Source organism: Sinocyclocheilus rhinocerous, unplaced genomic scaffold (genome assembly GCF_001515625.1).
Source record: "Sinocyclocheilus rhinocerous isolate Xijiao unplaced genomic scaffold, SAMN03320098_v1.1 scaffold943, whole genome shotgun sequence".
Lineage (NCBI taxonomy): Eukaryota > Metazoa > Chordata > Actinopteri > Cypriniformes > Cyprinidae > Sinocyclocheilus > Sinocyclocheilus rhinocerous.
Window position 1 is genome coordinate 335767 of NW_015626129.1, and position 14463 is coordinate 350229.

The 14463-nt window shown below is 41.4% G+C and overlaps 1 protein-coding gene across 1 annotated transcript in view; it reads right to left on the minus strand.

Annotated features, from left to right (window-relative positions):
* Positions 1-14075, minus strand: part of LOC107711073 (transmembrane protein 255B) — a 45507-nt gene extending 31432 nt beyond the window's left edge. The window contains exons 1-3 of the mRNA XM_016515995.1: positions 14018-14075; positions 12933-13075; positions 2848-2910 (exon numbers count right to left, since the gene is read on the minus strand). Coding sequence (XP_016371481.1) covers positions 2848-2910; positions 12933-13075; positions 14018-14075 — 264 coding nt within the window. The remainder of the gene's footprint in view (positions 1-2847; positions 2911-12932; positions 13076-14017) is intronic.
* Positions 14076-14463: the final 388 nt, after the last annotated feature.

Here is a 14463-nt window from a genome sequence, read left to right on the forward strand (position 1 = left end):
AGGCCGAGTATTGTTTGCGTTTATCGCTCTCTAAGTGGTAGCACTTTACGGAGCCAGTTTCCTCTCCTAGTTTAGTCTTGTTATACCGGTGTCTTGATTCCAGTCTGTTTTTCTCATCCTGTCTGTCAGCTGCCTGCCCTGGAATTATTAGCCTGTCTTGGATTATCCCTTTCGTCTTGCCGTTCGGACTGTGTTTGCACCTTGCCTGGACTATTGCTCATGTTATCGGATTACCTCTCTTGTCAAGCCCTCTGGATACTGTTAGCCGCCGATCGACCACGCCCGCTTTGGATTACTCTTGTCTTGCCCTCGATACACCTGTGTGCCATTGTCTGACCCTTGCCTGTTTTGACCATGTTTAAGAATAAAGCTTTGCAAATGGATCTGCATGCCTCTCGTCTCGTCGGCTCCGTAACAATGTTATTATACTCACAGCACTGAAGTATATTACTTTTCACATAAGTATATTATTTCCATAATAAGTAATATGGTTTAACATATAACAGTAATATGATTTAACAGCTGATAAAGTTTAACTTGCCTTGAACTCTGAAGATTGTAGCATTGTAATAAAAGTAACCTGCACTATATCATCCATTAAAGAAACTGCTCACCCAGAAATGAAAATTTGCTGAAAATGTACTCACCCGCAGGCTTTCCAAGATGTAGATGAATTTGTTTCTTTATCAGAACAGATTTTGAGAAATGTAGCATTACACCACTTGCTCACCAATGGATCCTCTGCAGTGAATGGGTTACATGAGATTGAGAGTCCAAACAGCTAATAAAAACATCACAATAATCCACAAGTAATCTACACGACTCGAGTCCATCAATTAATGTCTTGTGAAGTGAAAAGCTGCATGGTCATAAGAAACAAATTCATTCTTTAGAGATGTTTTAACTTCAAACCATTGCTTCTGGCTAAAATACAAAATAATAGAAATATATTATAAATAGAAAATAAAAGTCTTCTATCCATAATATCACTTTCTCTAGTGAAAAAGTTGTCTCGTTTGAATCAGGAGAAATATACGCAGATTGAGCAACATTTATAAATGAAAACAGTTTAAAAGAAATATGTTGGCGGATTTTGATTTGAGAGGAGAACAGATGATGGATTTTTTTCACTGAAGGATGCATTTTTATGAATTAGGCACTTTTCACTTCACAAAATGTTAACTGATAGAGTCGTGTGGATTATTTGTGGGTTATTGACATACTTTCATCCGCTGTTTGGACTGAATCTCATGGCACACATTCACTGCAGAGGATCCATTGGTGATCAAGTGATGTAATACTAAATTTCTCCAAATCGGTTCAGATGAATAAACAAACTCATCTACATCTTGGAAGGCCTGAGGGTGAGTACATTTTCAGCAAATTTTCATTTCTGGGTGAACTATTCCTTTCCATTCCATTTAACCTGTCGAGGTAGATCGGTGTAGACATTGATATCATGATAGTTATTTTGTACTTTCATAGCTACTACATATATATCACTGTTACGTCACTAAAGCCTTGTTCAGACAGTCAGTCCAAATCTGATTTTTGTGCATATTCGATTGGAATCCGATCATATTTAGCCAGTGTGAATGGCAAAAACACACATGCAATCAAAATCCTATTCAAATCGCATTTCTGGAAATCCGTTTCAGTCTCAAATTGGATTTTGTGTAGCTTTTTTGCTTATGTCACTTTCTCACGCCACATAAGACATAAACATGTCAGACATTGTCAAACATTTAAATCAGATTCCTATCGGATATGCACAAAAATCGGATTTGGACTGACAGTCTGAACAAGGTTTAATTCAGCCAGCTTATACTGCATATTGGGCTGTTTCTAAGCAGTAATTGTAGAAACCCTGAATTCACCTACATTACTGGAAGAAATCAACAGTCCTCATAAGGAAATTGGCTTAATAATGTCTTAATTAAAATGCAAAAAAATGCAGAAAAGTTTGTGTTAGGGTTAGGTTTTGGAGTTGGGTTAGGTGATGGAAAATATCTTGCTCAGTGTAAAGACAATAAAAGTCGATGGAAAGTCCCCACCACAAACCAGATGTGTGTGTGTGTGTGTGTGTGAGCGCGCGCGCAAGTTTGCAAATTGTTTTTAAAATGCCCTCACAAATATAGAGAAACATGTCAGAAACCCAACTGTGAGGACATTTAAAGTGCCCACACTATTTGATGGGCTCACAAATCGGCCAAATTATATTTTTCATTAAACCTACTAACACGTTTGTTTGAGGGTTAGGTTTAGAAGTAGGTTTGGTCTTTAGCAAATATCATCGTCTCCATATAAGAATTATTTCCTTGATAAGTGAAACCAGTGTGAAATTCTGAACAATTGTGTGTGGTCTCAGCCATATACAAGACAAACACAGTAGCCTCTATCTTTGACATTTATGACTTTTTCTGATTATTTTGCATACTAGAGTTTGCAACTAGAGTAGAGCAAATTTGAACACATTGTAAAGACTGTGGTCAAGTGATATGGAATTCATGTCATTCAATTACAAACAAAAATATGAACATCTTGAAATATATTTCAACCAATCAGAGTCAAGCATTCAGCAGTGCTGTGGTTTAAAAACAGATATCTTGTTTTTTTTAAATGCTTGCGCTTCACATATTTGCATGTTGGAAGCATGAGATTAGAATGTTTTCTTAACCAGAGTGAAGAAAAAGGAAAATAAAAAAAGGGGTACATGTTTTGTGAAGCTTAACTAGAAATGACCATGGCAGGATGACAAGGTATCATGCTGAGCAGGATCATAAAACAGGAAGACAAAACCCAACTGATGATGGAAGACTGAAAATGTTACATTATGAAGATATCTACCAGCTGTTTGCGGTTTTCCTCCAGGCATAGTCCAAGAACTCCCAAGAATGATCCAAACGCCAACTGCAATCAGCAGACAGACATGAATGAAAAAAGAGAAACAAATGATGCCAAATACTCTAGAGAACATAAGCATGACTGTACAAGCACTGGGAATCATTATCATGGTTTCAAATCATTTCAAACTAAATGATTTATGGCATCCACTCTATGTTTTTCAAGGATCATGAGATTACATGCTGTTGCGGAAAACACATAACCTTCCCTCTCCTCAACATCCTGCTGATAGCGGATTGGAAGATCCAATCCCTTTGGATGCAAAACTTCATCAGCTTATGAGAGGTGACACACTGCAAACTATACTAATAGTCCAAGTCTCCAGTAGGGTATCTGCTGGAGTTGTGGAAAGATTCACAGACCATTCAAGTTCACAGATGGAAAAGAGATGTTTTGGTAACGCAGTATGCGGTTTACTTCTCACTGTCAGACTGATTTTATTATCTTCATTTTCCTGCTGTTAACCCATTGATAATATATGACATTGTATCAACAAGAAGCCCCTTGTTTATAATGTCTGAGCAGCCTTGAGCTCACAGATGAAGTCACCAATGTAATTCATTAATTGGGAAAATGCAAGTTTGAGTATTATTAAGAGACAACAACTGACACTTCTAGGATTAGTTAACAAAAATAGGCGGAAATTCAAGTCATTATTTACTCATGTTGTTCCAAACCCATAAGACGAAAAAGGAAAAATGTGGAATACTTGGTTGCTATGTAATTGGGACTAGAGATTTGAAGTTTCAAAAAGGACGCAATGTACAGTGGGTATAGAATAGAATCACATCCCCTTTAAAATAATCACATTTTGTTGCTTTTCAGCCTGAAATGAAGACGGACACAGTTTTTGTTTCATCCAGCTGTATTTACTCAGGGCAACTTATAACATCCAAGTGAAAGATACAACACCATGTCAGAAAAATAAAATAACATCAAAAAACAGAATCACTGAGTTGGAAAAAGGATCACCCCCTTGTGCTAAAAATGACTTGTAAACTCAATCAGGTGTAGCTAATCACCTTCTCAATGGCACACAAAGCCATTTGACTTTCAACTGGGGTTTAAATCTGGGCTCTGCTTCAGAGTTGCTGTAGGCCTCTTGGTAGCCTCTCTGACCAGTTTCCTCCTGGCTCTTTCATCCAGTTTGGAGCGACGTCCTGATCCAAGAAGGGTCTGTGTTGTACCAAATACCTTCCACTTCTTAATAATAGACTACTCTGTGCATTGATAAAGCCTTTGAATTTTTTTGTATCCATCTCCTGACTTGTGCCTGTCCACAACTTCATCCCGGAGATCTTTTAACAGTGCCTTGCCACCCATGGTTGACTGTTTTCTTCAGTTGCACTACCAAGGACTGAAATGCTCCAGGAACGCTCTTTTCATGCTGAGCTAATCAAAATGACTACAGCTGATCACAGTTGAAAGTCAAATAGCTTTGTGTGCCATTGAGAAGGTGATTAGCTACAACTGATTGAGTTTACAAGTAATTTTTATGAGGGGGGTGATCCTTTTTCCAACTCACTGATTTTACTTTTTTTTTTTTTTTACTTTTTTTCTGACATGTTGGTGTTATATTTTTCACTTGGATGTTATAAGTTGCTCTGAGTAAATACAGCTGGATAAAACAAAAACTGTGTCCATCTTCATTTCAGGCTGCAAAGCAACAAAATGTGAATATTTTAAAGGGAGTGATCCTTTTCTACACCTACTGTATATCGTGTATTAAAATTTTGTATCAAAATCATGGACCCATTTTGGACCCATTCAACAGATATCAGTAAATTGAGGGGTGCATGGCCAAAAATACTAAAAAAAAAAAAAAAAGGAACAAACCGAGTCCCGCATTGATTCAATTAGGGACCCACCAACGTGCGATTCAACTAGTCAACATTACAGACACTCTACAGTCATTAACCTCAGTAACGCAGATGGTAAAACGTGTGTCATACTCATTTTGATGCTGATCGACCCGGGTTCGAATCCGTCTTTTGGCGAACTTTTTTCTCCCTTTTCAAATTTCAAATCACATCAGAAAAGCATTTATTTTCAATGAAATCGACCCGGGTTCGGATCCGTCTTTTGGCGAACTTTTTTCTCCCTTTTCAAATTTCAAATTGCAATAAATAGTATAAATAGCAAAAAATCCTGCTATTTTAACGTACTGTAAATATAATCTAGCTATTTGCACTTAGTGTAAATAGTATATCACAAAAAAATGCTGCTATTTGCACTTAGTGTAAATAGCATCCATCGCTAAGAAAATGCGCTATTTTCACTTAGTGTAAACAGCATCTAATTGTTATTTACACAGTGTAAATAGCATCTATTGCTATTTGCACTTAGTGTAAATAGCCTCTATCGCTATTTACACACCGTGCAAATAGCCGCTGCCTTAATATTTACATAGAAGATGATTCTGTATTGCAGGGCCGTGCACAGGGGGGTGGCCCGGTGGCTAGAGCCACTGCCCCTCTCCCCTCGTTGGCTGAGGTGCCCCTCTTGAACCCCCCAGCACCCCCACTGAATGTGATTGGCCTCCTCGGTGCCCTACCAACACCATTGGGCTAGAGTACTGTTAATCTGACAATGCCTAATGCCATTGGATCAGAGCGATGTCAATCACTTCCTGATTTGTGTCAACTTTTACAAAATAGTAGTCTTTATTGGTCTAAATACTGTATATATTAAAATACATAATCTAATACAAGTAAGTAATTATGTTTGAAACAATGTTCCCAGCAACTAGGGAATACACAGCCCTGTTTATATATTTAAATATAGGGCTATACAGCCATGTAGTGGTTACATCATGGTGCATAAATTAGAGTAAATATTTAGTAAACATTTAGTACCTAAAATCCCCTTAAAATACAAAATGTTAAAGACAAAAATATGATTGAACTAATATACTAATGTACACACGTTTGTACATTAGTGAAGTGACGTGTGGCCAAGTATGGTGACCCATACTCGGAATTTGTGCTCTGCATTTAACCCATCCAAGTGCACACATACAGTAGTGAACACACAAAGACCGTAAACACACACCCGGAGCAGTGGGCAGCCATATTGCTGGGTACCCGGGGAGCAGTTGGGGGTTTGGTGCCTTGCTCAAAGGTCTCACCTATATATACTGTATATATATACAGTACACACACACATACATACATACATATATTGTACATATATAGCCAAAGGCTGAGCAATAACTGCCCCACCCCCAGTGATTTCAGCCACTGTCCCTCAAAATGTCTGTGCACGGCCGTGATCAACAACTCAACCAGCTCACCCATAAAGAGAGCCAAGAACCTGTCATTTACACCCAGGTACTGGCCATCGGGAGAACCGGGACATGCGGTGGGCTGGTCGAGTAGTGGGCCGATCACAGAAGCGAGGGAGACCTCCCTCATATTAGACGCTGTTTTTAAATTACAACGCAAATGAAACATTAAAGGTTCTGTGGTGATGCTGGCTGAAAACAGCCAAGACAATATATAAATTGCATGACGAGGTAAATTGGAACACACCAATAAATAATTACACGCATGTCAATTCAGAACCATATTTCATTTGCAGTTATTAACACTGTACAAATAGCCTATGGTGTTTTGGCAGAAATGTATTATAAATATTACTGTCATTACTTATATTAAATATTGGGGAATATTTTACTTTTATAGAAGTTGCTTTTGTAGTTTACATGTTTAGTTTAAAAACCATATAGCCTAACCGTGGTAATGAGTACCATGGTTTTACTTGTGACCACCATCTTACTAATACTACTAGTCAGTTAAACTCTGGATTCTATGCAAGAACTATAAATTTCATTAGGTTAAATGATCATTTAACAGAATAGCTTACATGGCGTCTTTTACTTTAAATGTTTAGTTCTAGTTAATTTTAATTGAAGTAAAATGTTAATTCAATAAGAGCCTAATCAATCAATAAGATTAAAGATAAATATCAGTGTCATATAAAAATTACTATTTACAAATTTTAAAGTTCTTAATGGGATACTGAAAATTGTCATCATTTACTCAACATCGTATGGATGTTTCAAACTTGTATGGATTTCTTCTGTGGAAGAAAAAAAAAATCTTCTTAAAAGAAGATCATTTTGAGAAGTTCAATAAATGTTTGTCCTTACAGTAGAAATCAATGGTAACCAAAAAGGTTTGGTAATATATATCTTCCCTATATCTTCTTTTGTGTTCCACGGAAGAAAGTAAGTCAAACAGGTTTGGAATGACATGAGGATGAGGAAATGATGACAGAATTTAATAGCAGTAAGTGTTCTGCATTCTAGCTCAAAATCAATTATTTACTTTCAAGTGCATTTCGATGTGACAAAAAATGCATTATTAAGTTTGTTGCATTTGCTGTTAATTCAGTGATAAATATCATTATTTGTTTCTGTCCTGTTTTATTTATTAATTTATTTACTCCATTTTAAGGCCCTATAACCCAACAAAACATTCCCGGTTGTGGCGAGTCACCCAGTGCCAAATCAGCGTCTCCATGGAAACAGCCCTCACACCTGAGAGCGACTGCCGATCGTCAGCACCTGCACATCATTAAGAGGAGGATATATAAACGGAAGAGATGGGAAGGAGGTTGAGCTTCGCCTCCGATTATGCAGGACGCTAATTGTGTGCTCTTTGTTTGTTGCAGAGACCAGCGGCTGACGATCAGCCTTCCCCACACGTTCACCCTGGTTCACCCACCCCTCTACAGGACTGCCCTGCAGCACCGAGCACGCCTTCACCATAGTATTCACCTTTTGTTTGATTCACCATTTGCAACTGTCACAATAAAACACCCTCCGGGGTTTTGTCAACGGCTATTTGTGTCTGTGAACTCCCTCTCCCAGCCACAAATGGTGGAGAATGCAGGCATATAGATTGGGAGAAAAAAAAAACAGACTTTATCGTTGGTTGTGACTAACACCTGTTGTCCTTGTTCACAGACGCAGCCGCTCTCTCTCTCTCTCTCTCTCTCTCGTGCTCTCACATGAGAAGCCCAGAATGGAGGAGATCGATTCACCATTGGCAACTGTCACAATAAAACACCCTCCGGGGTTTTGTCAACGGCTATTTGTGTCTGTGAACTCCCTCTCCCAGCCACAAATGGTGGAGAATGCAGGCATATAGATTGGGAGAAGAAGAAAAAAAACAGACTTTATCGTTGGTTGTGACTAACACCTGTTGTCCTTGTTCACAGACGCAGCCGCTCTCTCTCTCTCTCGCGCTCTCACATGAGAAGCCCAGAATGGAGGAGATCATCCGACGTCTGACTGAAATCACGACACGCCAGCACCAGCTCGCGGAACAACTCGCTGCTCGCCAGGAACGGACCGAGCAGACAGTGGAAATGTTGCGGGAAGCCGGTGCGGCTCGTGTGCCGTTACCAGATCCCTGCGCATCAGCGCACCACCATCTCACCAAACTTAGCGACCTAGATGATATAGAAGCTTACCTGCACACATTTGAAGTAGTGGCCACCCGAGAGAGTTGGGATCGACGGGAGTGGGCCCGTCTCCTAGCCCCCTTCCTGACCGGGGAAGCACAACGAGCCTATTTTGCGTTAATTCCTCCCGAGAGCGAAGACTACGGCGCGGTCAAGCGGGAAATCCTAGCCCGAGTGGGGCTGTCCCCCATCTGTGCCGCACAACAGTTCTGGACTTGGACGTACGAGGAAAACGTGCCAGTGAGGGTCCAGGCCACCCGGTTGTCTCGCATTGCGCATCTGTGGCTGCTCGTAGACGAACCCTCGGCCGCCCAGGTCGCCGAGAGAGTGGTGGTGGACCGCCTGCTCCGTGCGCTCCCCAGACGGTATAGGAACCCAGTGGGAATGCGTAACCCAAATAGCCTGGCTGAGCTGGTGGAAGCAGTCGAGCTGGCAGAAGCAGCTTTCGCGAGAGATGCTGGAGAGAGGGCGGTAGCCAGCCCCCGGAGGGCAAACCCCGTTTGGTGACCACCGGAGGGCACCTCAAGGCCAGTAAGCAGACCTGGCGGCCCCGCCCCGGCCGACGAACCCATGCCCACGGAACCTGCCCCAGTAGCAGCACGGCTCCCGAGCGGCGGATTGTTATCAATGGGAGACCAGTCACGGCGACTCTCGACTCCGGCAGCGCCATCACGCTGGTGCAGCCCGGGGTGGTACGGCCCCGGGCCCGAGGAAAAGCCACCATCCCAATTACCTGCGTGCATGGGGATACTCGGCAGGTACCCGCCCGCCAAGTCACCATCTCCGCTCCATCAGGAGCATGGGCCCTGGAGGTGGGCGTCGTCCCGGATCTCCCCGTGCCGGTTCTTCTCGGGAGGGATTGGCCGGGGTTTGAACAGCTGCTCGCCGCCGCGATTCCGCCGACCAGACCGCCGGGAACGGAACAGCAGGGTTCGCCAGCCAGCCCTGATGGCCAATGAAAGTGAGCACGAGGGTGAGTCCCAGCCTGGTACCAATAACCCATTTCTAAATTTCTATCAACAGATAACCTCTGGGGGCTCGTTTGGTAGAGAACAGCGTGAGGATGACCAGCTACGGAATTGCTGGCACCAAGTGCGGATAGTCGACGGAGAGGTCAGACAGCCCGCGCCTCACCCCGTGCCTTACTAAAAGATTTACCACCTCAATCTGTTGAAGAAGTGGACAGCGCCCCTTCACCAGGTAGCGGCGCTGGCACAATCCGGTCCCCCCGTAGTGCACCTAAGTGAGCAGCTGTCCACACTCCAGAAGAAAGACCTCACCTCTCTGGTCAGTCAGTTCCCAGATGTGTTCGACGAACGGCCCGGGCGGACCAAAGTCATCCAGCACGACATCCGCACCCCTCCCGGAGTAATTGTGCGGCAGAGGCCCTACCGGGTACCGGAGGCTCGCCGACTGGCTATAGAGGAAGAAATCACTCGGATGCGCCAACTAGGAGTGATAGAAGCATCTCGTAGCCCCTGGTCCAGCCCCATCGTCATGGTCCCAAAGCCCGACGGATCGCTCCGCTTCTGCAACGACTTCCGTCGCCTAAATGAAGTGTCCTCCTTCGACAGCTACCCCATGCCTCGAGTGGATGAACTCCTAGACCGACTCGGCAGGGCCCGATTCATCTCTACCCTGGATCTAACAAAGGGCTACTGGCAGGTGCCCCTCTCCCCGGAGTCCTGAGAAAAGACGGCCTTCAGTACCTAGTGGCCACTGGCAGTAATGCGTCCTTCCCTTCGGGTTACACGGGGCACCAGCCACATTCCAACGCATGATGGATGTCCTGCTGAGGCCCCACCAGGAGTACGCGGCGGCCTACCTTGACGATGTTGTCATCTACTCTGAAAGCTGGGAGGACCACCTTGTCAGATTGCGGAGCATCCTGGAGGAGTTACGGCGGGCTGGACTTACGGCTAACTCTAAGAAATGCCATCTCGGTCTGTCAGAGGCGAAGTACCTTGGTTATCGGGTCGGACGAGGACTGGTCCAACCCCAACAGGAGAAAGTCGAGGCTGTCCGAAAAGCAACACGCCCGACAACAAAGTCCCAGGTACGTGCCTTCTTGGGGTTATTACAGATGCTTCATCCCAAATTTCTCCTCTGTTTCCAGCCCACTGACCGACCTGACCAAAAAGGGGCAGCCGGAGAAAATAAGATGGAGCCAGGAAGCGGAGACAGCATTCCAGACCCTCAAAGAGGCACTTTCCTCGTCTCCGGTCCTGCACACACCAGATTTCGGCCACCCCTTCATCCTCCAGACGGACGCCTCCGACACAGGGCTGGGAGCCATGCTGTCACAAATACAGAAGGGAGAGGAGCACCCCGTCGTGTATATTAGCCGCAAACTCAGCCCAGCGGAAACCAGGTACGCCGCAGTGGAAAGGGAGGCTCTGGCCATTAAGTGGGCAGTCCTGGAGTTAAGGGGGGAACTTGTGGGCCGGAGGGGCTGGACTTGTCCAGGGCTGAATTTTAACCAGTGTGTGTGTGTACATTAGTATATTAGTTCAATCATATTTTTGTCTTTAACATTTTGTATTTTAAGGGGATTTTTTACTAAATATTTACTCTATGCACCATGGTGTAACCACTACATGGCTGTATAGCCCTATATTTAAATATATAAACAGGGCTGTGTATTCCCTAGTTGCTGGGAACATTGTTTTCAAGCATAATTACTTACTTGTATTAGATTATGTATTTGGATATATACAGTATTTAGACTACTAAAGACTACTACTAGACTACTTACTTTTTTGTAAACTTTTACATCTAAAGGTTGATTTGAAGTGTCAGTTTTTGCATTATTATTGCGGTCAAATCTGGACATAGGGAATGCATTTTGTTATTCATACTAGCTTTACATATAATAACTTGATCAGTCACACAAAAGTAATCAGAATAAATATTGACTCAGAATAAATATTGAGGCTATTTTCCAAAATATATTACTGAGTGTTTACGTACCTTATGAACAGAGACGTGGTCTGTGGTCAAGTCATTTGAAAAACTCCACATCGCTGTCAGCGACTGACAGAGCAGATTCCAGTATCTTTATTTGCATGGTAAAAAGGCTTTACATTGCCAAAGCAATGATAGCGCTCTGATGATCCAGTGGTGTTGAGCATTATCAAATTTACAGGCAACAATGGGCAGCAAATCAGGCAGTGTTTGACAACGCTCTGATCCAATGGCATTAGGCATTGTCAGATTAACAGTACTCTAGCACAATGGTGTTGGTAGAGCACAGAGGGGGCCTATCACATTCAGTGGGGGTGCTGGGGGGTTCAAGAGGGGCACCTCAGCCAATGAGGGCAGAGGGGCAGTGGCTCTAGCCACCGGGTCATCCCCCTGTGCAAAGTCTCCATGCTCACAGTGTCTCAGACACTAATATTTTAGCTGAATCACTGTCTGGCCATCTGGGATTTCAGTATGGAGATAAAGGTTAGGGATATAATTTTTTCAGTATTACATGACATTGTGGGTGTATAAGTACTGTTTTGACACCAGTACTTTTACTTGTAGTTGAGTATTATTTCAGCAATGTAACAGTACTTGTACTTAAGTACAAATTTTCAGTACTCTTTCCACCACTGGTGATTTATTAATTGCTACTCAATTCACAAAATACAATGCACCTTTTTTGCCCACTAAATTTTGCAAAATTTTCAGTTGTGTGCCAACGCTTTAAGGCTGCTGAATATGTGAAAAAATGATAACTGTCATATTCATAAAATTAGAAATTAAATTGTTCCTTTGTGTTACTCGATTCTATAAATGAAGGAAATCAGTGTGTGGGCCTATAATCACATCAGAGACCAAGAAAATTACACAAACCCGCATCAAGCACATATTTCCAAAGGACATTTAAATGATATTTGTTTGATTTATAGCAATTATTGTAAAATATAATTTCCTTGACAATAACCATAATTATGTTGAGCCCAGGCTAAATCATAAAGTCAATATCTATGTGCAGTTAAGTATTTTGAGAAGGGCTGGTGAGATCCAAAATGACTTTATCCAAAATTGCATTTATAAATTGTATTTCAGATAAAAGTGAGATTCTCCTGCTATTTCAGATTGTGTGGTTTTCTAATGAAAATTTGTCTTGGAAAGGTTTGGTTGGTCTCTGTCTACTTTGGCAACTTCTATGAGTTTTAAATAAAGTCAGAGCAGTGGATTTGGCTTGGGTTGTTGGGGGAATTACTGCTCCAACCAAAATTAGTGTTCTTCTTGACAGACGATTAGTTTCAAATGACTACTTTCTTATCTGATTATGGTTTGACTGAATGAGACATAAGTACATTTTCATCCCGCTGGATGGAATGGAATCTTCATTGAGATCAGAATAAACTCTAGTTCCCCAGGGTATGTACAAAAAGATCAAGAATGTCAATGGGTCTCATAGTTAGGCAGAATACCAAAGAAAACATATACAAACAAGCAACAAATAACGAATAAACCAACAAATAAATATTTTTTATTTAAACATTTTTTCCCAATTTTTCTGCATTTACACCAAATACAAATCAAAATGTGATTATGACACTTACAATAATTCCTGAAATGTATCCTGTGATGCTGACACTCTCAGTGCGTGTGCTGGTGTAGATGCCCATCACTACAATAAGCAAAGACAGACTTAACATGCCTGAAACCAGCCATTGAGCCTTTCTTCTCCTCATCCTCACTGCATCTACCAGAGAGAGAGAGAGAGTTTAGGAGTTAACTACTTTTAAATGATTGCAAATCAATAACATAAATACAGTTTAAATCTGCTTAAATAAATAGGTTTCCCCTCTTGACTGACAAAACTCAGTTTACATATGAAATCATTATCTGCCGCAGGAGGAAGAAATCTTGTCTTTTTCTGCCTTGAACTTTGTTCAATGATCTCTCAGCACCTCCACTGTTTTGAAAATATTAAATGATTCAAATTATTTCTGTAAGAATTATGACATGTGACATGCATTATGTAGAGCGAATTGCAAGCTTTATATTCTAAACCTTTTGAGTATTTGGTGATGCTACAATCGTCCAAAATGTCAATGTATGACAAATCATTTTTCTGTGACAATTACAGACAGAAAAAAATGTAATTTATCTTAAGTTTATAGCATTTTTATTTATTTATTTTTCAATTTAAGTACAACATTTTTTATCGTTATTATCTTAAAAAAATAATTTGTATCAAATTCGTTCTCACTTTGTCTAATTTATTAAGGTACATTTATTAAATACACCTTTTACACCCTAAAAACACATATCCATATGTTGAAGCTTGATCATATCCGCTATGAGGATGTCACACAAATGAAAACATTAAGAATGACAAAAAAAAAGATTTATGACGGGTTCCACATTACCTGAGGTCTCACTCACATTACCTGAGCTGAACCCACTCTGTACATATAATCTTTGTCAATCAAAGATTACAAACGATAAAATAGCTTCGACAGGAAACATATTTTATTCGCATGTAAAAATGAGAAGTGCAGGTTAATGCAGACCATTGTATTTCCTTTTTTATAATAATATGTTAAATACAGAAATACTTTCTAGTTTTCTCATTTTAAGTTTTACTTACGCTAAATGGACAATATTTTTTTTAATTCTCATTCAAATCCCTCACACTTACCTGCAGCGGCGTGTGAAGGGGTGGCGTCGCGTCGGGTCGTTTCCTGTGCGTTTGTCATTTCTCCGAATATTTATAATCCAACCGACCTCACTCACTGTATAAATCCAGACTGCGCGAGCCACCACGACTGCTAGAGCTTTTATACACGTGCCCGCTCCCTCCGGGGAATTCAGGCTCGTAAAATTAGAGCCTGAACTGTTCAGTTGAAACTCGTCTGACCTAGTGTTAAGTGATAATATTTTTAGAATTTGAGGCAAAATCTTCTTTTTCTGACTATTTGACCTGGTTTTGTAATGCTTCTACGGAAATTATAACAATCATGATTTACATCAGACTATATAGCAGATTATTTGGGGACTAGTTTTTCTCGTGGTAGGTTTATTTTTCTGTAAAGACACAAACTTTAAAGTAGTGACTATAAAAAATATATAGAACAGCTCAGCAAA